This window comes from Sarcophilus harrisii, chromosome 1, assembly GCF_902635505.1.
Source record: "Sarcophilus harrisii chromosome 1, mSarHar1.11, whole genome shotgun sequence".
Lineage (NCBI taxonomy): Eukaryota > Metazoa > Chordata > Mammalia > Dasyuromorphia > Dasyuridae > Sarcophilus > Sarcophilus harrisii.
This window is the reverse complement of record NC_045426.1, coordinates 500,873,494-500,899,729: the sequence shown is the minus strand read 5'-3', so window position 1 is coordinate 500,899,729 and position 26,236 is coordinate 500,873,494. Positions and strand designations below refer to the sequence as shown.

General features: G+C 34.4%; 1 protein-coding gene across 1 annotated transcript in view; it reads left to right on the top strand.

The window, feature by feature from the left end:
* L3MBTL4 (L3MBTL histone methyl-lysine binding protein 4) overlaps nt 1–26,236 on the top strand; it is a 489,530-nt gene that overhangs the window by 256,326 nt on the left and 206,968 nt on the right. Inside the window, exon 14 of the mRNA XM_031946621.1 lies at nt 25,059–25,161. Coding sequence (XP_031802481.1) covers nt 25,059–25,161 — 103 coding nt within the window. The remainder of the gene's footprint in view (nt 1–25,058; nt 25,162–26,236) is intronic.

Below are 26,236 nucleotides of genomic sequence, written 5' to 3'. Positions count from 1 at the left end.
TTTTTTTCATATGACTAGGAGTGGTTTTAATTTCTTCATCTGAAAATTGTTTGTTCATATCCTTTGGCCATTTGTCATCCAATTGTACTTTTAAAGGAATTGTTTTTCCTCAATCAATTTCTGTGCTTTTTTTCTAAACTGTTAGCTTTTCCCCCAAAGATGTTGACTTTTCCCTCATAATTCTCCTCCATAGCTCTCATTTCTTTTCCCAATCTTTTTTTCTATCTCTCTTAATTGATTTTTTAAAATCCTTTTTGAGCTCTTCCAAAAGAACTTTTTGAGCCTGAGACTTCATTCCCCCTTCTTGATACCAAGGCTTCACATGTAGCCATTTGTTTTTGCTGTACTCTTCTGAATTTGTTGTTCTTTTCATCCCTAGTAGCTTTCTATAGTTAAGGTTCCTTTGTTGTTGTTGTTGTTGTTATTGTTTGTTTTTAAAAGTTGGGCTGTATTCCTATGGCATAGGGGAGATTGTTCCAAGTTTCTTTTGCAGGGAAGTGGACCTCCCATTGGCTTTCCATGCTGGGGCTGGAGTGGTGTTTCTGGCTTGCCTACTGCACTGCAGGTTGGCCTAGCCTATTCCCACCTGTTATGCTGGGATTTGGGGCCCACAATTTGCCTTCTGTGTTTGAATTGGAGGTCACACAGCTGGCCTCCTAAGTCACCAACATTACTTGTGTGTACTTTGATTAAGAGACTCCTGCTAGATTCTCCATGTGGCTCCTGCATTGGGCTATGTTCCTCCCTGCTAAAGTTAGAGAGACCTTCCCAAGTCCTTCCAAGATAAGCCAAAAAAAATTTTTTACTCTGAATGTTGGTGGGTTCTGTCACTTAGAATCTGTTCATAGATTTGATCTAGCATTGATTCCAAGGGCAATTGAGGAAAGCTTGGGCAATATTCTGGCTTCTCTCTGCCATCTTGGATCCCAGATCTCTAGTATTCATATTCTTACTCTTGTTACTGGTGTCTATCAGTGCAAGAGGGATTACCAGAGACTAGAATACCTGCCTTCAAATAAGAAAAATAGAACTGTGTGAAATTCCTTGGTTTATATAGCTTCATATTCCTGAAGAAGCTTCGTTTCTCATCCCCAACTGTGATAGAAAAGGCATATGGACTGAGAGATGTGAATTCCCTTAACCTTGGTATTTGAAGGACATCCAAATATCTTATTCACTTGGGCTATCAAACACAATTTTACATTTTGTCAGTTTTCCAGTAGCTAATTTGTCACTCTTTCAGGAACTAATTATACTTCACGTTCCCACTTTAGTAATCACTGATGTAAATTCATGATTGGTCTCTTAAAGCTCTTTTAGTCTCAAGAGTCCCTATGTTTAGGTGAGGGTGAATAGCAGGTCTATCTGGAAATAATCAATATGGAAAATAATGAGATCAGAGACCTAAAGCTAAAACAGACTTTGGGAATCAAGTCTAACCCCTTTGTCTTACATGAGAGGTAATTGAGTCATAATAGATCAGATAATTTGTCAAGTGCCCCACAGATTGTCAGTGGTAGAGCTGGGATTCAAAGAACCAACTTCTGCTTCTAAACTCAATGATTTTTCCATTGCACCTCACTGTACACTAGGTCAGAGATCCCTGAGTAAAACATTTCTAGTCCCATGTCCACAGAGCAGGAATCGAATATTTCTAAAATAATATCTATTGTCAGCCAAAGTAGTTTTTATAAACAAAGCTGACAGGCTGAACAGACAGTTTCATAATTAGTTTCCATGTCTGAATAATATTGTCATTGTACTTTTGGTGCCTGTTTTGTTTATGTTTGAATTAATTATGATGCTTACTGAGCAAATGAATGAAACATTAATGTACAGTGACCATGAAGTCTTTTTTCTAAAGCACACAAAAGAGGGATAGACTAGAATATTTCTAACTTTTTGTCCATAAGCAAATATACATATAGGTACATAAGTAAATGAATAAATAACTAGATAAATAAGAGAAACATTAATTAATGAATAAATGAACACAAAAAATTAACATTAAAATGGAATCTTAAGATTGTATAGTTAATAGTATTGCCAGCTTATAATTGGGCTTGCAATTGGACTGAATATACTGCACATGTGAAAATAATGACTTAATAAGATAATTTGCCAGTTCTATAATCAATAAACAAAGTTCATTGCACCTGTGATATGGTAGGTATTATGTAAGAAATAGTGAAACAGGTAGAAAATGAAATAGCCCCTGTTTTTAAGGAGCTTACATTTTCTATAATATACAGTTGAGATTTTCATTTTCCTTCAGTCACTTCTCAGTCCTATGACTTTTTGTGACCCCATTTCATTCAATGGCAATTTCTTTCTCCAGTTCATTTTATAAATAAGATAACTAAAGCAAAAAGTGTTGTCAGTTGCTAATAAGTATGTGAAGCCAAATTTAAACTTATTGTAATGAGTCTTATTGACTTCAGGCCTGGCACTTTATTTACGGTGCTACTTAATGCCTAAAATTAATACTATAACCAACTTATAAATACAGCAATTGGACTTGCAAAACTAAATATACTGTACATACTATGAAAATAATGACATTTAATAAAATGTTTTGAAATTTTTTCTTTGCAGTATACTTGATCAATCAAAAAACATTCATTGTAACTGTAACATGCTTGGTCTTGTGTGAAAAGGTTTGGGTCATAGATAAAAAATTCAATAGCTCTTGCTCTCAAGTAGCTTACATTCTATATGATGTAGAGTTGAGAATTATGCAAAGAAATAAATGAGTCTTTTTGGTGAAAAAATACAAGAATATAGAATTAGGGTGTCTTCAGTCCTGCAGAGATGGGAAATCTCATTAAAGTTACAAAATAATGGATTTGGATGATAGATTTCAAGTTTAAATCTTGACCTCTAACTATATTAGAGTCTTTGTGTTATTCAGACCAGAGATGATTGCTAATTTAACTATGCAAGTGGGGATTCTTACTTGTATTCTATTTCAAAGAAAATTTCATAAGGATTTTTTTTTTGCAATGTGCAGGTTTAAGAGTCCCTAAGTACTCATTGACTTAATAGACAATTACAGTGTATTGTGTTTAAAAAGAAAGAAAGAAAGAAAAAGAAGAGAAAAAAGTCAGCTATTTTAAAAGTCCTTAATTACAGATTTACATGATAGACTTATCAAGAAAATAATACATTTCAAAATGTACTTACAGTCTTCTCTTAATGATATCACATGCTTTAAGTATTTCTAGTTAAGGCATTTATCCTACATTTTCTGTTTTGTGGATTATTTCTGAGTTATAAGAGCAAAAGCTGGTTACATTTCTCTAAAATCTGGCCCTTGTGTTTCATGTATCAGCACAGAGTAGTTTTGAAAGTCGGTCAGTCATTATGGCCAGAAAATTTTTTTTTTTAGCTCTTGGCCTTTTTTATAAAAAGTGTAATTGAATGCTCATCAACCATTTTAGTTTATAATGTACTACAATCTCTAAGCAAAGAAAGTCATAAAACATTCTTTTTAAAAATGCTATATTTTATTCTCCCTAATTACATGTAAAAACAATTTTTAATATTCACTTTAAAATTTTTCTGAATTCCAAATTCTTCTTTATCCCGACCTTCTCCTTCATTGAGAAGGCAAGAAATTTGATGTGATTTTTACATGTGCAGTCATACAAAACATTTCCATCATGCATATGTATGAATTTAAAATAAAACTGATATTTAAAACTAATAAAATTACTCTATAGTGATATTGCCAATTAATTTCCTTATTTTCTCCAAAATTTTAATACCCTTGCAAATAAAACTCTTATCCCACTTTGTCTCTTAGTATTCCTAAATACTTCTTATTCCTGCTTTTCTTTAATTAAACTTGAACATTCATTTTTTTTTTCTCCCAACATCAACTCTCACTGTGACCAGTGACGGAAATCCCACAACTAATGTCAGATACTCAAGTGTTCTGATTCTGGCCTTGCTCCCCTTCCTGTCTATCATATTGGGTCTCACAATTTATCACAAATATGTTTTTTAAAAAATTAATGTTATCTTTAAAGGGGGACAACTAGGTGGCATAGTGAATAGAGTACTGGACTTAGAATCAAGAAGACTAATTTTCATGAGTTCATATCCTGCCTCAGACACTCTGCGACTCTGGGGGCAAGTCAATTAATTCTGTTTTTTCAGTTCCTCATCTCTGTCAAGATAACCCTCAAAATGAAGAGTAAGACACAACTGCAATGACTTTAACTTAACATATCCTTTTAAAAAGATGAATGGACATAATTGTAAATGATTCTTTAAGAATGAAGAGTCAATAAAAGATATATGTTTTAAATTGAATTCTTAGGATTTTTTTTATTAGAGAGAGTTGTGGAAAAATTGCATTCTTTCCATTCCTCCTTGCATTGTTAAGCACCCCAAAATCAGTAAGTTGGAGAACAGAGCTAAAATTCAGGGTGTAACAGGAAAGACATAAATCTCAAGAAATGAAAACCTATAGAGCAAATGTTGGGGCCAAGAGTATTTTGCTGATAAATTATTTTTCAAATATGTTATGATATTCATTTCAAATAACATGTTTTTTCTCTATTATATCAAAGTTATATACTCCATCTCACAAAAATGTGTATATTATGGTAGTTAATAGGTGACTGATTTTTTTATAACTTTTAGTCTTGTAACTTGAGCATGTGGAATCCATTTTTCTGCCCATTTTCTTCCCCTTTTGCATGCTCATGCTTTTGATTCTGACTGGCAGCTGTAGATAATAGAGTAGCTCTGATAATTTACTTATCCTCTCAGATAGAGCAGTAGGGAAATCATGAAATCTTTTATCTAGCAAGTATTTTCCTTAATTTTTCTGCACCTGATTCAGATACTCAGATGAATTTTTGAGCTCATTGACTTGGAAGTTCTTCCAGTGTTGCTGACCATAGTTCATCATTGATCGTAGTTCAAATTTTGACTAAAAAGTGGCATTTTGCTCAAGTTTGACAGGAAATCTATTCATCCTATGTATTTACCTTATTTCTATGTTTCTTTTCAGTAATCATTATGTCCCCATTAGAATGTAAGTACAGAATATTATTGACAAGTGGTTTTTCTTAAGCTTAGCAACGAATCAGCAGATGGCACGTATATTCATTGAAGATGATCAAATACTTAGGCACTTAGTAGGTCCCAAGCCTTTAAAAAGTACACACACACACACACGGATGAGAAAAGCTTTACTAACAAGTACACATGTAAAAAATTTGATCATTGAAAAAGGCTGAAAGTGTCAAGGAACTGGGAAATAGTATACCTGTGCTCAAAGTCTGGTTCTGCCATTATTTTGGCAAATCATTTTCCTCATTTAAAAAATGGTTGGGTTGAACTAGCATTCAAGGAGTTTTAAGAAAAACACTCTATAACTTTAAAGCATTCTGTAAATGCATTTCGATGTTATGCATATTATTACTAGTAGTAATAAATACATTATTGCTAAAACTAACAGTAATAATTACTAATTATTTATTAAGCAGTTCTACCTTAATACTTCAAATTGTATTGTGGTGACGGAAATGACACAAAGTTCCAAAGTAATCGGTAAATCTAACAATGACCAATAAAAGGTATCTTTAGGGGGGCGGAGCCAAGATGGCGGAGAAGACACACTCGACTTTCTAAGCTCTTCTCTTACCCTCTTTATCAATATTATATCGAGCCTCAAAAACAGTCTTGATCACAATTCATAAAGATAAGAAGTAGAACAACTCACCGCCAAGAAAATCTGGCAGTCTCGCCAAAAGGTTGGTTCCGGCCAGGGGGATCAGCGCAGACTGGGAGAGAAATTAGGTTCTGAGGAGAGTCTCAAACCGAAAGTGAAAGCACAGATCTCAGCACAAGCACCAGCCCCAACCCGCCTTACGGGGCTTTTCCTTGGGGCAGTTGTGATCCTGCATGGCAGGAGGACGCAGCCCGGGTTAGCCTCCAATCTGCGCAGTGGGGCTTGGCTTGGGGCCAAGAGCTTGCCAGGCCGAGCATCAGGCAGAGACGCTTGGGCAGAGTTCCTTGGTCTGCGGTCTGCGGTCAGCCCAAACTCACAGTCCCACAAGAGGCTCCAGCCTGGGGCAGTGACACTTTCCCTTAGTCTCCAGCCAGGGCAATCGCTAACCCACACAGCCCAACTGGGCACCCTGATAGCTCGGCCAGTGCTGAATCCACTTCCTGTTGGGGGAAGGAGACTTCACTCAGAGCATCCATTACCTTGGAGCCAGAAACCGGTTTACATCTCCCTGCCTTGCAGAGGAAGCTGGAACCCCTTGCCTAGGGAGACCCACCTAAAGGCTTTAAAACATGAATAAAAAGATGAAAAGAACGATCAACAGCTTCTATGCAGAAAAGAGCAGGTCTGCAAACCTGAAGAGACCCAAACAGCAAAATGCATCAGACTGTCCTTACATGATGCTTCACAGAAGAGACCATTAAAAGTCTCAAAAGAGAGTTAGAAGATAAATGGGAAAGGAAAGAAGCTTTTAAAGAGAGCAACAACTTCCTGAAAACTTAATTGAAAAGTTAAAAATTCAGGAAGTGCAGGAAACAAAATTGGTGAATTGGAAAATAAAGAACTCGCAAGAAAGTAGGATTTTGGAATTGGGAAAGACAAAGAACCCGAAGAAAGTAGGATCTGTGAATTGGAAAAGAAAATAATCTCTAAAAAAAAAATTAGTGGAAATGGAAAAAAATCTACAGACCAAAACAATACATTTAAAAACTAATTTGACATATAGAGAAAGAAGTAAAAAGCTAATGAAGAAAATGATTCTTTAAAAATTAGAACTGAACAAATAGAAAACTAATGATTCATTGAGACAGCAAGAATCAGTCAAGCAAAACAAAAAAATGACAAACTGAAAAACCATGAATTATCTACTTGCAAAAACGAAGATCTTGGAAAATAGATCTAGGAGAATAATCTGAGGATTATTGGCTTTCCAAAAACTATGATGAAAGAGCCAGATACTATTTTACAAGAAATCATCAAAGAGAACTGCCTAGATGTAATAGAATCAGAAGGTAAAATAGGCATTGAAAGAATTCATCGAACACCTTCTGAAAGAAACCCCAAAATAAAACCCTAAGGAATATTGTGGCCAAATTTTCAGAACTATCAGATTAAGGAAAAAATTTTACAAACAGCAAAAAAACCATTTAAATACCGAGGTGCCAAATAAGGATCACCCAAGATCTGGCTGCCTCTCATTAAAGGAAAGAAGGGCCTGAATATGATATTCCAAGGCACAAGAACTTGGGATGCAGCCAAGAATAAACTACCAGCTAAGTTGAGCATTTTCTTCCAGGGAAGAAGATGGATATTTAATGAAACAAATGAATTCCATTTGTTTCGAAGAAAACCAGAACTAAACAAAAAATTTGATTCTAAACCTATAGAACTCAAGAGGCAGTAAAGGTAAAAAATAACTTTTGAGAATTGTATTTCTGTTGTGGATATACAAAAGAATACATGTATAATTTGATTGTAATTGATATAACATAAAAAGGGAAGTAGATATGGAAAAGGGATGATGGCAGAATAAGATGGAAGGAGGGATAAAAAGAGGGAAACCACATCCCACAAAGAGGCAAAGGAAACTTATCATATCTGAGGAATTTAGAGAGGGGAGGAACATTGTGTGAATCTTACTCCTCATCAGAGTTGGCTCAAAGAAAAAATAATTGACATTTGTATTAGAGAAAATTTCTCCCCATTAAAAACGGGGAGAGGAAAAGGGAAAAGAAAAGAGTAATAAGGAAGGAAGGGGAAGACCAAAGGGGGAGGGAGGGATTATAAAGAGGGTAAGCATGTGATACAAGAGGAGTACATAAGTTTAAAAGGGGAAGAGGGTTGGGGAGGCAAGAATAAGAAGCATAATCTGGGGTTATTAGGATGGTAGGAAACAGATTTAGTAATTTAACCAGAAATGTGAATGGGATGAACCCCCATAAAGAGGAGGAGATAGGACTGGATCAAAAGTCAGAACCCACAATATGTTGTTTACAAGAAACACATTTAAAGCAAGGAGATAATATAGAGAAGGTGGTGGAGCAAAATCTATTATGCTTCAGGTGAAGTCAAAAGTAGGGTAGCCATCCTTATCTCAGATCAAGCAAAAGTAAAAATTGATCTAATTAAAAGAGATAAGGAAGGAAATTACATCCCAAAGGGATAAAAAACGAAGAAATATCAATATTAAACATATATGCACCAAGTGGTATGGCACTCCAACTTCCTAAAGGAGAAGTTAAGAGAGTTGCAAGAAGAAATAGACAACAAAACTGTAATAGTGGGAGATCCGACCTTGCACTCTCAGAATTGACAACCAAACCACAAAAACAAATAAGAAAGAAATTAAGAAGTAAATAGAATATTAGAAAAATTAGGTATGTTAGATCTTTGGAGAAAATTGAATGGAGATAGAAAGGAAATACTTTCTCTCAGCAGTTCATGGAACCTATCTAAAATTGACCACATATTAGGACATAAAGATCAATTAAATGCAAGAAAGCAGAAATAGTAAATGCTTTCTTTTCAGATCATGATGCAATAAAACTACATTCAACAAAAATTAGGGGAAATAGACCAAAAAGTAATTGAAACTAAATAACTTATCTTAAAGAATGATTGGGGAAGAGCAAATTATAGATACAATTAATAATTTCACCAAGATAATGACAATGATGAGACCTCATACCAAAATTTGTGGGATGCAGCCAAAGCAGTAATAAGAGGGAATTTTATATCCTTAGAGGCTTACTTTGAATAAAGAAAAAAGATTGAAATTCAAAGAAAATCCAAATTAATTGAATTTAAATTAAAAGGAGAATTAAAATATTGAAAGAAAAAAACTATTGAACTAATTAATAAAACTAAGAGTTGGTTCATGAAAAAGCCAATAAAATAGATAAGCCTTGGTAAATCTGATTAGAAAAGGAGGGAGGAAAATGAAATTATAGCTTAAAATGAAAAGGAGAACTTTCCACCAATGAAGAGGAAATTAGAGAAAAATAAGGAGTTATTTTCAACTTATGCCAATAAATTGATAACCTAAGGAAATGGATGACTACCCAAAAATCAGACTTAGACTAAAGAGGAGAATAAATTTTAATAGTCCATTTCAGAAAAGAAAAGAACAGGCAATAAACAACTCCCAAGAAAAAATCCCAGGACCAGATGGATTTAAGAGAATTTACTAAAACTTTAAAGAAACCCCAATGTTATAAATATTTGATAAAATAGGGAAAAGGAGTCCTACCAAATTCCTCTATGAACAGACTTAAACCCCCAGGTAGCTAAACAGAGAAAGAAAATTATAGACCAATTCCTATGAATATTGATGCTAAATCTTAAATAAGATATTAGCAAAAAGACTACAGAAACAATTCCAAGATAATACACTAATCAATAGGATTTATACCAGGAATGCAGGCTGGTTAAATTAGGAAACCATCAATATAATTCCATTATACCAAATTAAAAAAATATGATCATCTAATAATGCAGAAAAGATTTGATAAAATCCAAATCCATTCATAAAAAACACTTTAGGAAAAATGACCTTTCCTAAATAACAGACATTATTAACCATCAGAACCATCATAGTATGAGAACAAACCAATAGATCTGGGAAAAAGGCCCACTATCACCTATTTAATATTGATTAAAATCTTTAAATAAGATGTAGAAAGGAAAAAAAGGCAAGAGGAAACCAATTATTACCCTTTCCAATGACATGATGGATTTAAACCTAGAATTCCCTAAAAGTTATTAGAAATAATCCACAACTTTAGCAAAGTTATTATAAAAAACCCACATAAGCATAGCATTTATATATCATAACAATCAATATGATTACAAAGAGAAATCCATTTAAGAAATAAAATAAAATATTTAGGAACCTATCTAAAAATAGAACTTTATGAGTAAAATTAAGACCATTTTCCACAAATTAAGTCTGATCTAACCTAATTGAAAATATTAAATGCTCTGTAGGGAAAGCAAATATAATTAAAGAGAAATATTAATAACTAATCTATTTATTTAGCCTATACCAATCAGAGTCCAAAACTTTCTAATGACCTAGAAAAATAAAACAAAGTTCATATGGAAAACAAAAAGGTAAGAATTAAGGAATTAAGAAAAAAATCAAATGAAGGTGTTCTTACCAGATCTAAAATTTATAGCAGAGTTACCAAAACAGATATTGGCTAAAATAGATTGTTGATCAGTGGAATAGATTAGGTCAGGATAAACAGTCAACAAATATAGCAACCTAGTCTTTATAAACCAAAGATCCCAGCTTTGGATAAGAACTACTGTTTGATAAAAATTGCTGGAAAATTGGAAACTATTAGAGAAACTAGGCATTGATCCATACTTAAGCCAGACACCAAGATAAGGTCAAAATGGGTTCATGACCTAGTATAAAGAATGAAATTATTAATAAATTAAGGAACATAGGATAATTAAAAATTATGAAATGACTGTTCTGAAAATGACAAAATAATTTAAAGGCCTGAGAGACTTACAAAACTGATGCTGAGGAAATGAGAGGACCAGGAGATCATTAATTTCAACAATAATACTATGATGATAGTTCTGATGGACCTGGCCATCCCAGCAACAGATCAACCAAATATTTCAATGGAGCAGAAATGAACTGAACTAGCTTATCCAGAGAAAGAACCTGGAGATGACTAAACATTACATTGGATTCTAATCCCTATATTTATGCCCACTGCATTTTTATTTCCTTCAAAGCAATTGTACATATTTCAGAGTCTGATTCTTTTTAAGAAAAACATTTGGTCATGTATAAAAAAATGACCAACAGGATAATTTAAAGGCCTAAGAGAATAATTGATGCTGAGGAAATGAGAGGCCAGGACTATTATACTTCCAACAATATATATGATGACCAGTTCTGATGGATAAATCTCCAAAAGATCAACCAAATCATTTTGGAGCAGTAATGAACTGAACTAGCTTGAGAAAAGAACTCTGGGAGATGACTAAAACCATTAATTGAATTCAATCCCTATATTTATGCACACCTGCATTTTGATTTCTTCCAAGTAATTGTAATATTTCAGGAGTCTGATTCTTTTGTACAGCAAATAACGTTTTATGTATAATTATTGGTACTAATTTATATTTTAATATATTTAAATCTATGACATCCTGCACTAGGAGGGAGTGGGGGTAGAGGTGAAAAATTGAGCAAGAGGTTTGGCAATTGTTAATGCTGTAAAGTTACTTATGCATATATCCTGTAAATAAAAGGCTATTAAATAAAATTAAAAAAAAAAGAAAAAAAAAGGTATCTTTAGCTCTTCAACAACAACAAAAAAGAATTAAAATGAGGATGATAAAAGGAAGAACATCCACAAGCTAGCAGACAGCATCATAAACGGGAAAGCAATAAGATTGGCTGGTAATCTGGCCGAACTAGCAACAATCCCTCCTTCTATCTTGTTAGTACGGAAAGCTCACTGTTGCCATTGCTTTCCACATGGCTAGTTAATGTCCCAGTAATAACAAACGAGATATTCTTAAAGGACAGCCATTGTGGCAGAATTAACAGAATAAACTCTCTGACAAATAGCCTGCCTCTCTCAAGGATAAAACATTTTCTTGACACAATATTAGAACAGTGATTAGCAAGAAAACTGAACTTTTAGACTTAATTAGCTTAGGGAGGAAAACTGTACATCTGAATTTAATTTAGAGGCAAAGCATACAAAATATCAAAAGTGATACAGAATAGAATCAATTACAAAATAGAGTCAATTTGAGTTTCTCAATTCTCCTCCCCTGCTCCTGAACTGAAAAATGACTGAACAGATAAATCTAGTAAAATAATTTATCTAATATAACAATAGCCATTAATAGCTATTGTTTATAAAATCATATATAGATATATGTATTAGTAATAGCATATATAATAGTATGATTTTATTATAGCTATAGTATAATAATGATTATTATAGAACTAAATTCTATTAACTCTTTTGGGATGCCTTGTGTAATTAAAATAATAACAATTATCATTATTATATATAAATATGAACTATGAGCACAAGGCTTAGCACTTACTAACTGCTTAATAAATTCTCATTCATTCATTGTCTTTGTCATCAGAGAATAGAACATGGTTGGAACTTATAGAGATACAGATTTATGCTTGATATAGTAGGAAGATTTTCTTATATTTAGAGCTGTCCAAAAGGGGACTTAGGAGACTGACTGTTCCTAAGAAAGTGGTTTCTTCCTTACTAGATGTCTTTGTATATGAGCTACAATTGAACATGATGGCATTTGAGGCTCCTCTGCCTCTGAGATTATGCAATTATTTCCTTTAATATCATTTATAAAAGTTCTCATTTTAGTTTTATGGGGGGAAAGTTTTGTTATTAGGTGACTTTCAGAGTTTTACCTTTTCACAAGAATCACACTTAGGCTATGTGTAAACCATGGCTTAGATGCATATATTTGATAAGAATTATCACAGTGATCCTTGCAAAACATAAAAGATTTGAGTCTGGTGTCTTTACATTATACAAAATAGAATAACTTTTGTTAAAAAAATTTAATATTCTTCTAAAAGATAAAAATATTTATGTTTAAAATTACAATAAACATTTAAACCCAAATTGAAACCAGTACAGTTCAGCAGCATGGATTTACATTTCCACTATATTCCCCTAGATTTACCTTTTGTTTCCTATTTAAGTAACTGAAGCTTTGGGGGTATTTTGTAAAATACTGCCAGTCATCAAATAGACTTGACCTTTTACATCCATCACAAAGTGGAAGTTGACTCTAGCTTTTCTGCTACTTGTGATTACCATGTAGTCATCCCTTGTGCTACATTATTAACCTTACCTTAATTATTCTTCCATTTCATATATTATAAGCTTCCTGTTTCATTTTGTCTTTGTATCACCATTGCCTTGCATGATACCTGATACATAGCAGATACTTAATAAGTGCTTATTGATTTACTAATTAGATAGATTATACAACCACCAGAAGAAAGGCAGCAATTCCCTCAGCTATGAAATTGTGATCATAATAGCACTTACCTCTCAGGATTGTTGTGAGGATAAAAAGATAATATTCGTAAAGCTATTAAATGCACACTGCCTGGCACTTAGTAGATGCTTATCCTCTTCCCTCCCTTCCTTCCTTCCTTCCTTCCTTCCTTCTTCCCTTCCTTCTTTCCTTCCTCCCTTCCTTTCTTCCTGCCTTCCTGCTTTCTTCCCTTCTTTCTGCCTTCTTTCTTTTCCTCTTTTCTTCTTTCCCACTTTCCCTCCTTCCCTCCTTTCTTGACCCCAGTCCCCAAGCCCTAATATTTCAGAAGCTTTTGCACATTGTTTTTTTTTGTCATAGGAACTTTATTTTGTCTGGTTAATTTCAGAAAGTACAATTAGAAAGCACTGTTGTTATTTGCCTTTTGGACAGGCATTCTGGCAGTAGCCGGGGACTGTTCTGTCACACCTGTTACCAGAGAGTTTTCTCTGGGGCAATAGTCACACTTTAAACTCCTTCAGGGAGTTGTTTCCTGTATTTTTTCTCTTTGCATAGGTCCCTGAATCCAGACTAATTAAAAGCCTAAGGGATGAGTAAGCAGTACACAGATCTTAGAGAGAAAGTAACTGGTTTCATCTATCACACATAACTACCTATTATAACTAGCACTGTAGAGAATTTACTTACTGTAAATGTGCCATCTCTTGCCAGTTCATTTCCAGGCAATTAAAGAAAGGAGTGTCATTAGGTGCAGAGGTGGGGTTAAAGCAAAAGCCATGAGGAGAAAATATAATTGGAATGAAAAAAATGGAATTTCTCATGTAATTGACTTCTGTAGAGTGTTTTCTGTTAGCAATGACTAGCTGCTAACTTCACTGCTAATTCATTTTGGTTATTTATACGTATGCTCTACTTATGATTTGATTAGAAGGAAGATGTTTTGGTTTAGATACAATATGACGGATCCTTTTTCTTGTCTTTTCTTTTGATTACTTTATAAAAGAAAAATATATTGTCTTGATTTCAATCATTTCTAGTTGGAAAATAGGGATGTTCTCTTCACCCCCTTCTAATATGAATTATCCCTTCTAACCAAGTTAGACAACTAAGCAAAATTTCCTGATCTTACTGCATCTGACAGTATACATAACACTCTTCCCACCAACCTTCATTAGTCTGTGAAAGTCAGAATTCATTTTCCTTTTGGGGATCTTTTAATATAAATTTATAATCTTTTGATATTTGTAAAATGTTTAACATAGTAATGTTTAACACAGTACTTTATAAATATTAAGAAAAACTATATTGTTATAGCGATTGTTTTCTCTTATTTCTGTTTATTTTACTCTTCATCAGTCAGTTAATACTTCTTTGTATATACTTATGTACAAATGTGCTGTCTTCCTCAACAGAATATATATGATCCCTAATGATCAGGTATACTTTCATTTCTATCTTTGTGTGCCCAGTCTATTACAGTGCTTTGTACATAGTGCATCCTTAATAAATTTTCTTTATTGATTAGTTGTTAAAAATCTTCCTGTATTTCTCTGTATTCCTTATTTATCATTTCTTGTTAAATAATAATATTCCATTAAATATATATACCAATGTTTTTCACTGAATACACTGTTTGCTACAACAAAGAGTTCTGTTTTGAATATTTTGGTATGTATTGGATGTTTGTTTCTTTTTTTGCTATCCTTCAATCCCCACTATTTTTTCATGAAATAATTCATTGTTTGGTTTCATTTTTAGTCATTGGAAATAATTACACTAAGCATTGATGTAATGAATATTTGCTGAATGTTGAAAATGTACTATTGTTCAAATTATGTTTGAAGAATTATGCATACTTTGGTTATAAGAATAAGTGAAATAGTCTGTTGGGGGAAGTAGTTTATTTTTCAGTCATCAGGCTATGTTTAACCACAAAATACAACCACAAAAATATAACTTTCCTTAAGGTAGGTGAAAAAACACCTTAACTTATCAAGGAAAAAGATAAAACATGACCTAATCACAAAACACTCCCAAAATTACATCCCTTCTCAAAGTCCATGACGAGAAAGAAAGTAGAGACAGGATGCTGTTGATTTTTTGTTTCTATCAATTAATAAAAAATTTTAAAGAGCCTACTGTGTCCTGCACTCTGTGTTAGACACTAAGGTTACAAATTCAAAGAGCTTATATCCTAATAAAAATAGAACACAACATATGTATATGCATATAAACACACATATGTATGCATATATACATGTATAGAAGTAAATACAAGGTAATCTGAAGGAAGGCATTTGGGACACTGGGGGTCCAGAAAGATCTCATGCAGAAATTGGTACTTCAGTAGCGGCAGACAGTGGGTGCAAGATATGGAGCTGAGAATAATTGCTGGCATGAAAATAAATGGTGGGTGCAGTGTCACTTGTGGAAAAAAAGCAAGTAGTTCAGTTTGATTGAACCATAGAATATATGGAGGGAAGTAACACATAAATAAGACTATTTGCATTTCTCCATAGTTAAAGGCAGCTATTTCATTAAAATTTAACCTACTATCTATCTAAATATCCCAAAGAGTAAAGTAAATGGGCCCAAGGCTTAAAGAGATTAAAATTCCATAGGAGGCTAACATTTGATCCAATGCATATTGCAAAGTCACTATTATTTATTAAGTGGGTGTAGTGGGGTGGGTGCCATGAATCCACCTTGTTGTGATCCCTTTTTTAACAAAATCACAGTAGTAGCTGTGTGGAGGATAGAGTGGAATTGGAAGAGATGTGAGTTTAGCTTAATGTTGAACCAAGTGCTTTAAAAAGGAGACACCTAAAAAGGGAACAGCAAGACATTGAAACAGGTAGGATGGCTTAACCAGCTGTTATTTGGAAACACTCAGAATCGTAGACTAGAGGTTGGAAAGCTAATTGCATCTGCTCTGAACATAGTACCTTATGTGTGGTTCAAAAAAATAATTGCTTAATGTAATGTGTCTTGTGAATCCTGGGAATTAGTTACGTATGCTCACAGTACTTGAAAGAGCTTTGGAATTGGTATCTGGGGACCTGAATTCCATTTTCAGATTTACCTCTTATCACCTGTGACTTTGGGCAAATCACTTGAGATTACAAATGGAAATGCAAACCCGGGCTTTAGTTTCTTCATACATAAAATGAAGGGGCTCAACTAATTACTATCTAGGACCTCGTCTGGATGAGTCTGTGATCCTATCATATCCTGATCATGTGATAACTGAAACAGCGATATAAAGAGCATTTGTTTCATTTTAGGATTTTTTTCAACTCTTGGGGCTGCTGTAGAAGAAGTGAGAGGTCAGATGACCTTTAACTCTTTATGCGATGCCCTTTGTGAAGGCGAATCTATTTTCATTATCCAAACCGTAGCCAAATTTATTAGCTTTAGGAGAGATTGGTTCCATTATTTTTGAAAGTTATAAGCTAATGGCACAGCAGAGAGAGTGACAGACCTGGTGATAAGACTGCTTTTTCTGAGTTTAGATCCTGGCCTGAGATAATTCCTAGCTATATGACACTAGGCAAGCCATTAAATCCTGTTTTCCTTAGTTCCCTAATCTATAAAAGGAGCTGGAGAAGGAAATGGCAAATGACTCCATTATCTTTTCCAAGAAAACCCTAAATGGGGTCACAAAAGTCAGAAGTAACTGAAACAACTGACTGAATGATAATAACAACATATTTTCTCTGCCCACCCAATCTTTATACAGATAAAATAATAGTAAAACCTTTGTTTCACCCTAGCATGGAGTCTCTATTAGGATGTTTCAGATATTTTATTCTCAGACAGAGTTTCAGACTCAAATAAAAACCTCTAGAATTTAACAGATACCTCTGTTATCCCATTCTTTCTTAGCCAGAAGACTCTTCCTTCTGAACAGTTTGATGTTAACTGAATTCATCTTTCTGGTTCCCTGGTATACCAATTGTGCTAAATATGTTTAAAGAACTTTCAGGATACCTTTACAATCTCTTTGTCTTCTTTTTACTCTTTACCTAATTTTGGTCAATCTTGTACAGTCTTAGGTCATTTTCATCTAATCTGTTTGGTTCTACTACTAGCTTCTTTTTTGTGTATTGCCATTGATTATATGACCAACCATCTTTCTGTTTCCTCCCCTGCTGTCAGAAAGGTCACAGCTTGACACCTAAGCCCATGAGCCTCCTCCTTAAGATATTGCCAGCATTACATTTTTCTACTTGACTACTTTTCTAATTTAGTGGCTTATCTGTAGCATTTCATAGATGGAGCATGTGTGGTATTTAGGGAATTAATTTCTTGAATTCTCATGACTTATCCATTTCATCAAGTTCTTTTTTCCCCCCTTTTTTCATGTGATTCCATTACACTTTGAATACTTAAGAGTGAAATAATTACTGGATTTTATTATGGAATTTTGTGAAACTCATTAATCTAGTACAATAGATATTTATTAAGCCTAATTCTTGGAGAAAATGAGAATGTTTATAATTAGCTGATAAATTGGTTTGAAAAATGTTTATTTGCATTCTCCATAGTTAAAGGCAGCTATTTCATTAAAAATTCTGAATAACATGTACTATCTATCTAAATATCCCAAAGAAAAAAATTCCAAACCTACCCACCATATGCCTGACTCATTGAAAACAAAACATATGTGGGTTTTAATTGTTTTAAATTTTTAAATTAGGTGAACTAATCATTTGTGGGGACAAAAATGAATTGGTCAGGGAGTGATGACATTTGATAATTCTAAGTTTGTAGATGTCTCTGTAGTCTATGACCTTTAAGTACATTTAATTTTTTTCACTCAAAGCTAGTGTAATTATTTGATAAAACGGCATTGCAAGCTTAATGTCACCTCTACTGATACTGCTACCCAACACTAATGTTATTGTCTCTGCAGAAAAATTTGCTAATAGAATCAAGCCAAATTGAATACTTTGCTAGCAGTGGGAAATTAGCCTTGACATAATTACAATCATCCTTCTTCCCCCTCTCCTATTTCTTGTCACTGGCCAATTTTTATCTGGAATTTTTAATGAAAGAGATCCTCTTGCATCACATCCATTAAAGCATCTTCATTTGATTCAATCAATGTCAGTTTTCTCATTTTACATTGAATCAGATGATTCTAGCAGCAAAACAAAAGAGGGAACTCTTCCATCCTCCAAGGAAGACAGAGAACAGGCTAGAGTAGATGAGAAATGGCCTCAGCTGCTAACCCAGTCTGGAGATCATAATAAACTCCATTTACGTTTATCAGGGTTGGCACTTCTGGTCAATTCTGAATGAGATGAGAGGACAATTTCCTTATTTGTTTGCTGGAGACAAAGAAATCACCTGTGTATTGAGTCTACACTGGCTTATATGGATTTCTCCTACTCATACATTATGTAGGACAGCTTCATATGATCTGGAGGGCTGGTGTATGTTGTGCTTCTTTCTGCCTTTCAGAGTAATATTGCTTCCTTCCAGAAAGGGCATATCAAGTAACTTCATCATGTGTACTCATTGATTTCATGTAATCAGCTGCTTGGAGAAATAGTGAACCATATGTCCCACTTATAATTACAACCGTGAAATAATGTTGACATTAATATTGTACTTTTTAAATTCTTCATACAGTTTGGAGTTTTCGAGGATATCTTTCCTTCTGTTCTTTACTCTTGTAAAGGAAATTTTGTTGGAAAATTCAGTAATGCTTTAGTAAGTACTTCATTGATATATTCCTAGAATTTAGAAATATAAAGAGCATTGGGCCATCTCCTTGTTTCCTGTAGAAGAAATATAGGCCCAAAGAGATTAATAGATGTACTTAAGATGATATAACTAACAAAGGACAAAACTTAGCATTATATTAATTTTAAAATGTCCTACTCAGGAAAGGTAAAAAAAAAATCAAGGAATAAAAACATTTACAAGAAGAAAATGTTTTTATAAAAAGGAGTAAAATGTTTATGATTATAAAATAGCATTTGGTTTCCCTTCAAGGATAATTTTTTTCAACTGATACCTTGCTATTTTCAAAATCCTGGTCTGCTGCCTGCATTGACACAAAGGATACATTCATTGGTCTAGCTTAATTTTGGATTCAGCAAGTTCTGTTGTTTTTATGGTTCAATCAATGCTTCATGAGTCTATGTGCGGTTTTCTTTGCAAAAATAGTGGAGGAGTTTACCATTTTCTTCCCCAGCTCATCTTACAGAAGAGAAACTAAGGCAGGCAGGGTGAAGTTTCTTGCCCAGGGTCTCACAACTAGTAAGTGTCTGAAATTAAATTTGAATTCTGAAATATGAGTCTTTCTGACTTAACACTCTATGCCCTATGGCACCAGGTTCTGCTATACTAGAAATGAAATTCAACAAGTGTTTAGTAATTATCAGGTCTAGGCTTAGAGAAAGAAGGGACAAAAGCTATATAATTCTTTCCTTCAAAGGGCACAGCATTGCCAATAGGGGATGGCCTTGGGGTCAGGAAGATCTGAATTCCAATATTGCCCCAGATATTTATTAGGTCTGGGAGTTTCCTCATCTGTGAAATGAGGGAATTGTACTAGACAGCCTCTGAGGTTCCTTTCTGCCCCAAATATATGATCTTAATTATGGATTGTAGTTGTGTAAGAAGAGGTGACAAAGACATGTACCTAGATAAGGAAATGCAAAATAAATGCAGCTTAATTAGGAGAGGAAGGGCAGCTCAGTGCCGCAGTGGATAGAGAACTTATCTTCCTGGGTTCAAATCTAGTCTCGGACACTTATAAGCTATATGACCTTGAACAAGCCACTGAACCCTGTTTGTCTCCATTCTTCACCTGTAAAAAGAGTTGTAGAAGGAAATAACAAACTGCTCCAATCTCTTTGCCAAGAAAATCCCAAATGGTATTGTGGAGAGAATTAGATGCAACTGAAAAATGACCATACAACAACTACAATAAAGGGGAAGTCAAGACAGACCTTTGATAAGAGATAATATCTGAGCTGAGCTTTTGAAGCAAATACCAAAATGGGGATTCCAGGAAGCAGACAGGAGGGAGTAACTTCTTGATATGGAGTAAAGGATATAAAAAAGTATAGGGATGAAGATAAAATATTTTATATAGGTACATAGTGAATATGAGAGGAAAAGAGCCTGAATCCATCTTGTGAAAGACTTGAATTGCTAAGCAGAAGAATTTGTGTTTTATCTAGGGCAGTGATTTTTATATTCTTGGTGTTGCAGATTCCTTTGGCAGTCTGGTGAAGCCTATGGACCCCTTCCCAGAAGAATATTTTTATATGCATAAATTAAAGTCTGTAAGGTTGCATAGGAAACCAGTTTTTTTGAATATAGTTATTGAATATTTTATTTAAAAGAGAAATTCACAGAACCCAGATTAAGAATCCCAGATCTAGAGGAAATAGAGAACCTCATAGAGAGTGTGACATATTCAGACTTGCCCTTTAGAAAGATAAATTTGTCAGCTGTTAGTGAGGAGAGATTGTAGAGGGGACATCCAGAGGAAGGGAAAATAATTAGGAACCTATTGCAGTAATTTAGAAGCATGGTAATGAGAGCTTGAATTAGAGTTTTGACTTTGTGCTGGAGAGAAAGGAAAAATATATGAGAGATGATATGCAGGTAGAATAGGTAAGATTTGGCAGTTGATTGGATTTGTGGATTGATGCAAAGTGTAAAATGGAGGGTTATTGTTTGTGACTAAAGATAGTGGTGCACTGAACATAAAGAGAAATCTTAGAAAAGGGGTGAGTTTGGTGACTTTGAATGGATATTATAAGAAACAGACTGGCTCTGATTTTGAAGGACTATCCTGGCTGGACATACAAAACCTCATTATCAATAGTTTGTGGTAAATCCTTAGCCTATGAAGTACTATCAAAGAAAGAAAAATGCAAAATGGTGCTCAGTCCTCTGGACTCCTTGTCTACTTTTGCAGTTTCAGTGGTATATTATGGGAAGAAAGACAGAGTATTCTAGGAATCACAAAGGTTTGGGGGTAATTTATAAACATTTTCTTAAATTATTATGTTATTATTCAGTCCTTTCAGTAATGTCAGATTCTGTATCCCTATTTGGCTTTTTTTTTAAAGATACTAAAGTTTTTACTATTTTCTTCTCCAGTGCATTTTACAAATATGAAAAATGAAGGATTAAGTAACTTTTGACTAGGGTCACATAGCTAGTAAATGTCTGAAGTTAGATTTGAATTCAGATATTCCTGATTGCAGGCCACATAGTTGCACTATTATAGGGATAAAAAGAGGAGATCCTTATCCTGTGACAGGGTGATGATTTGAATCCAAAGCATAAGATAGAGAAATGCAGTGGTGGAACACAAAGGCAAAACCAAGAAAAGTTCCCCAGTCCCTTTCTTCAAGTAGCTCATATTGTAATGGTGGGCGGAGCAGGGGAAAAACATATAAGTAAATAGGAACATACAAGATATACCCAGAATAGATTAAAAAGTAATCTCAGAGGGGGAATATACTAGCAGCTATGGACAAGGACAGGACTGAGGAAAGACACCTACAAAAGCTAAATATTACAGTAATACATGGAAACTAAAAGGTTGAAATCACAAGGTAAAAAGCCAGCACAGGTAGAAAGACAGAAGATGGATGTCATGTGTGAGGTATTGAATATATGTCATTTTAGTTGTATTTTTGACTATACAGATAAGAGCAAAGTGTTGAAAGCTCTTCACCCTACTAAAGAGAGCACTTTATTTTGGATTATGGACATAACTAAAGCCATTATAGTTTATTGAGCAGTTGCTGACATAGTCGGATCTTTGCTGTTGGAAAATCTCTGACAGTTGAGTGGAGGATAATTTAGAATAGAGAAAGCAGGAAAGACAGGAAGAAAAAAATTAGAAGATTAATTGAATAATTCAAACGAGATAATGAGGTGAGGCAGGGTGTTGGCTATGCAAGTGAAGAAAAGAGGTAAAACAACAAGATTTGAGAACAGACGAGATATGAGGGTGAGGAATCAGGTATGACATTGAGGTTATGAGCTTGGATACCTGGGAAGAAGGGAGTCCCTCTTGTCAGACATAGATAAGTTAAAAAGAAGTGAAGTTTATTTGAGAATAATGCATTCTGTTTTGGACATGCTGATGCTCAAAAAGCAGACTGTATTTCAAAGAAAAGCTAGGCTAGATCTATAGATCTGGAAATCATCAACAAAAGCATGATTTTTGAACCCACAAAACATAATGAGTTCACACAAAGAGATAATGTGAAGAAATAACTGTAGAGGGCCCAGACAGAGTCTTGAGCAATTGGTTAGTATGTGAGACATGAATAAAAACTAGTAAAAGGAAACTGAGAAGTGATTAGACAGAGAAGAAGCAAGAAAGAAAACGTCATAAAAATCTAAAGAGGAGACACTATTTAAAAAGAGGGGATTAATAGGATCAGATGCTATAGAAAGGTCAGGGAAGATTAAAGGTGAGAAAAGACCATTGGATTTGCACTTGAGATCATTGATGGGGAAGTATGGAATGAGGTCAGGACTAATATTGCACAGAGTTTAGAAAAGAGAGAGAGAAGAGGGAGAAGACACACAATGTGGACTGTTCTCTCCAGGAGTTTAGCCACCAAGAGGAGGAAGATACCTGATGATGGCTATCCAGGTTGCAAGGATAGAGTGAAAGTATTTTAAAGATCCGTGAGACATACTTATAAGAAAGGAGTCAATAGATAAGGAAAGATCAAAGCTATTATAGAAACTGGGAATAACCCTGGGGCAATCTGCTGGCAAGGTAGGAAAGGATACAGTCAAGAATGCAAGTGGATCAGTTGGCCTAGGGCAAGGAGAAGGGCTGCCTTAAAAGAACCTAAAAATTGTCTCATCCAGAAAATGCTTTAATTCCCTGCCAATTGGAGAGGTATGGCAGCCAAGGGTAGCACCAGTTTAGCATATAAACTCATTTGTAAAAATGAGGGGGAAAAATTTATGAGGAATAAATATCCTTTCACAAAACAGCAAATATGAAAGAAATTTTTTTTTAAAAAAAAACCTTTTTCTTTTTATCAAATTTATTATTTATTTGTGTTGGGCATGTGTTTTTTCAAAAAATTTTATTTCCAGTCTCTTTCTCTTGCTATTGATAAGGCAAACAAAATGACATCAATTATACTTGTGAAATCATGCAGAACATTTCCATATTATCTTTGTTGTAAAACAAACAAGCAAGAAGTAAATCTGCACTCAGAGTTCATCAGTTCTCTCTCCAGGGGTAGAGAGGATTGGAATTGTCTTAGATCATTTCACTGATGAGAGTAACTAAACCTTTCATAGCCATTCATCCTTATACTGTTGTTACTCTGCACAATGTTCTCCTGGTTCTGCTTACTTCATTTTGCATTAGTTTATATGAGTTTTTCCAGGTTATTCTGAAATCATCCCCTTTGTCATTTCTTTTGACACAATAGTATTCCATCACATTCACATATTTCAACTTGTGCAGCCATTCTGCAATTGATGGATATCCTCTAGATTTTTAATTCTTCATCACCATAAAAGAGATGCTCTAAATATCTTTTTTTACTTATAGGTCCTAGGACAAACATGTTTAATGAAGGCTTGGCAACAGAAAACCAATGAAGCTCTGTCCTCCTTTGCACTTGCACCTTGCTATCTTTTGTCTAGACTATTGTGGTAGGCTCTTAATGAATCTCTAAATCTAGTCACTATCCATCCTTTCCACTGCTGACAAATGGATGTTCTGTAGCACACGTCTAATAATATCACTCCCTGATTAAGAAGCTTCATTATTTCTATTTGCCTCTAGGTTAAAATACAGCCATATCTTTTTGGCCATTAAAATCTTTATCAGTCTGACTCTGGCCTATATTTCAGTAATGTATTCTCATTTCTCCTTTCACCATCTCTATCCCAAAACAACTGGAACTACTTGCTTTTCACTCTGTGGGATTCCATCTCCTTCCTCTGAGACTTTGCATTCTCATTCTTGGAGACCACTATATCCTTTTCTTGTTTGTGTCCCTGTTTCTGGAAATTATTTCATATTAGGGAAGAGATAGTGGAATAGATAGTGCCTACTCAGTGCTAAGTACTTTACAAGCACTATCTTGTTGGATCCTCACAATAACCTTGTGTTATTATTGTCTTTGTTTTACTGTTGAGGAAACTGTTTAAATATATAATGAAGTTGTTATGTAAATTTTTTTCTCTTTCCTTTTCCAAATTCTGGAAAGTAGATAGAAGCTAGATTGTGAGCAGACAAAAGGTTAGATTTGGCCTTCTGGACCTGCAGCAGTGGGGAACCACTGAAGCTTTTTAAGAAGGAAAATGACTGTGGCCTTATCTGTGTCTCGGGAAATTTTGGAGCAGCTTTATAAAAGATGAATTTGTGTATTTCATTAATGTCTATTATTCAGTTATTCAACTCAGCTCATAAAGGTCTTGTCTTTTAGACTATATAACCCTTAAGGTCAGAGATCACTCCAATCATTCTATACTGTGATTTTTTGCAAATTAATCTTAATAAGAGCTTTCTGATGATGAAGGTGGTAATATGCATTTTATAGAACAAAACTTCTTAAATTGTAGGTCACAATCCCATGTGGAATCATGCAGTTGAATGTGGGCATCAGAGAAAAGTTGGTAGCAGTAAAAAGTTTCTGAATGCAAACCAAAAATTAATTCAGATTCAAACACGGAATGAATCTGAGGTGTTTCTGGCTGCACTTGCCCATGTTGCATCCCGTGACTTCACTGCAGCCTTGGTTCTGAATATACATTTGCACTTTGTACTGTGCATGCACAAACACTGACAAAAAGACCTCTGCCCAGATTCGAGACAGGGTTGCATGAAAATTTCTCAGGCATAAAATGGAAAAAAAGTTTAAGGAACCTTGTTATAGAAGATAAAATCTGAACTTTTGTTGTTATCTGCGTATTCTAGTCTTTCCTATTTTCTTTACCCAGAGTTTATTTTTAAAATATGTATATATATTTTTACTTTTAAAAGGAGAAAAAGATGAGAAAATTGCTCCAGGCCAAGCTGTGTGCCCCACCCGAGGATGCCGAGGAGTAGGCCATATCAAAGGTCCAAGCTACATGGGACATCACAGGTACCTTTAAAAAAAAATTATTTTTTGTTTGATTAAGTTCAGTTATAGATTCAGAATCTGTGCAGATTAGCAGCAACTCTTGGCTTAAGATAAATTTAGAAAGATCCAAAGATAGTCAGATATCAGGTATATTTAATCTCCCTCTTTTTTTTATCAATCCTAGTATTCCCATAGAAACCATCTAACTTTTTATAGGAAACTTTGTGCTCCTCATACAAACTTATACACATGGCTTCCTTCTGTTTCTCTCTCCTTCCCATAGCCTCCTACAATTCTCTGACTTTCCTCTGATTTTTCCCTTGAACCTTTACCTTTCTAGTATTCTGTGTAGTTCTCTGCCCTTTAATTGACTCCTGAAAGACCTTATACTAACTAGATTATATTTACAACCCATTCTTCTGCCTTCACATAGTCCTATTTCCTTTGATCCCACTGTGTCTCCTTCTAGGAGAATCCATAAAGCTTTTTTGCCCTCTACACCTCTTATTTCTTTTTCTCTTTCTGTCTCTCTAATAGCTTATTTCTCTCAGGAATGCAAATGATGGTAGGAAAATTACTGGAAAAAAAAATCAATCACAAAAATATTTCCACTATCAGTTTTTCAGAAGGATAAAATACAGAAATGAATATGCAAATAAATGAACCAATTCTGATCCCCCTCTTTCTTCCTACTCCTGGGAATTCTGTAATTTGGAAAAGGAAATGTCAGGTTATTCACACAGGTGATTCACACATACAGTTTTAAATAAATTTTAGGTACATAGATATGAAGTTGATTAATTTATGTAGAAGTTGATCCAAATACCTGATATAGGAGAAAAACTACTTAAATAAATCATCTGATCCTCATCCTAGGGGAGGTTATCATTGTACAGTTGGTTATGAAACAGACCCAATTGTTTATGATGGAAAACTAGATTTAAGGGGAAAATGATCTAGAGCCCACATTCAGAGGTATTAACTAAGCCTAGCATTGCTCAAGGTGCCATAAAAAATAATTTATTTAATGCAGTAGACCTCTACTAATATTTAGTTTTGATGGTTCTTGGTGGCATGGAGTTGACTTTGCAGTCTC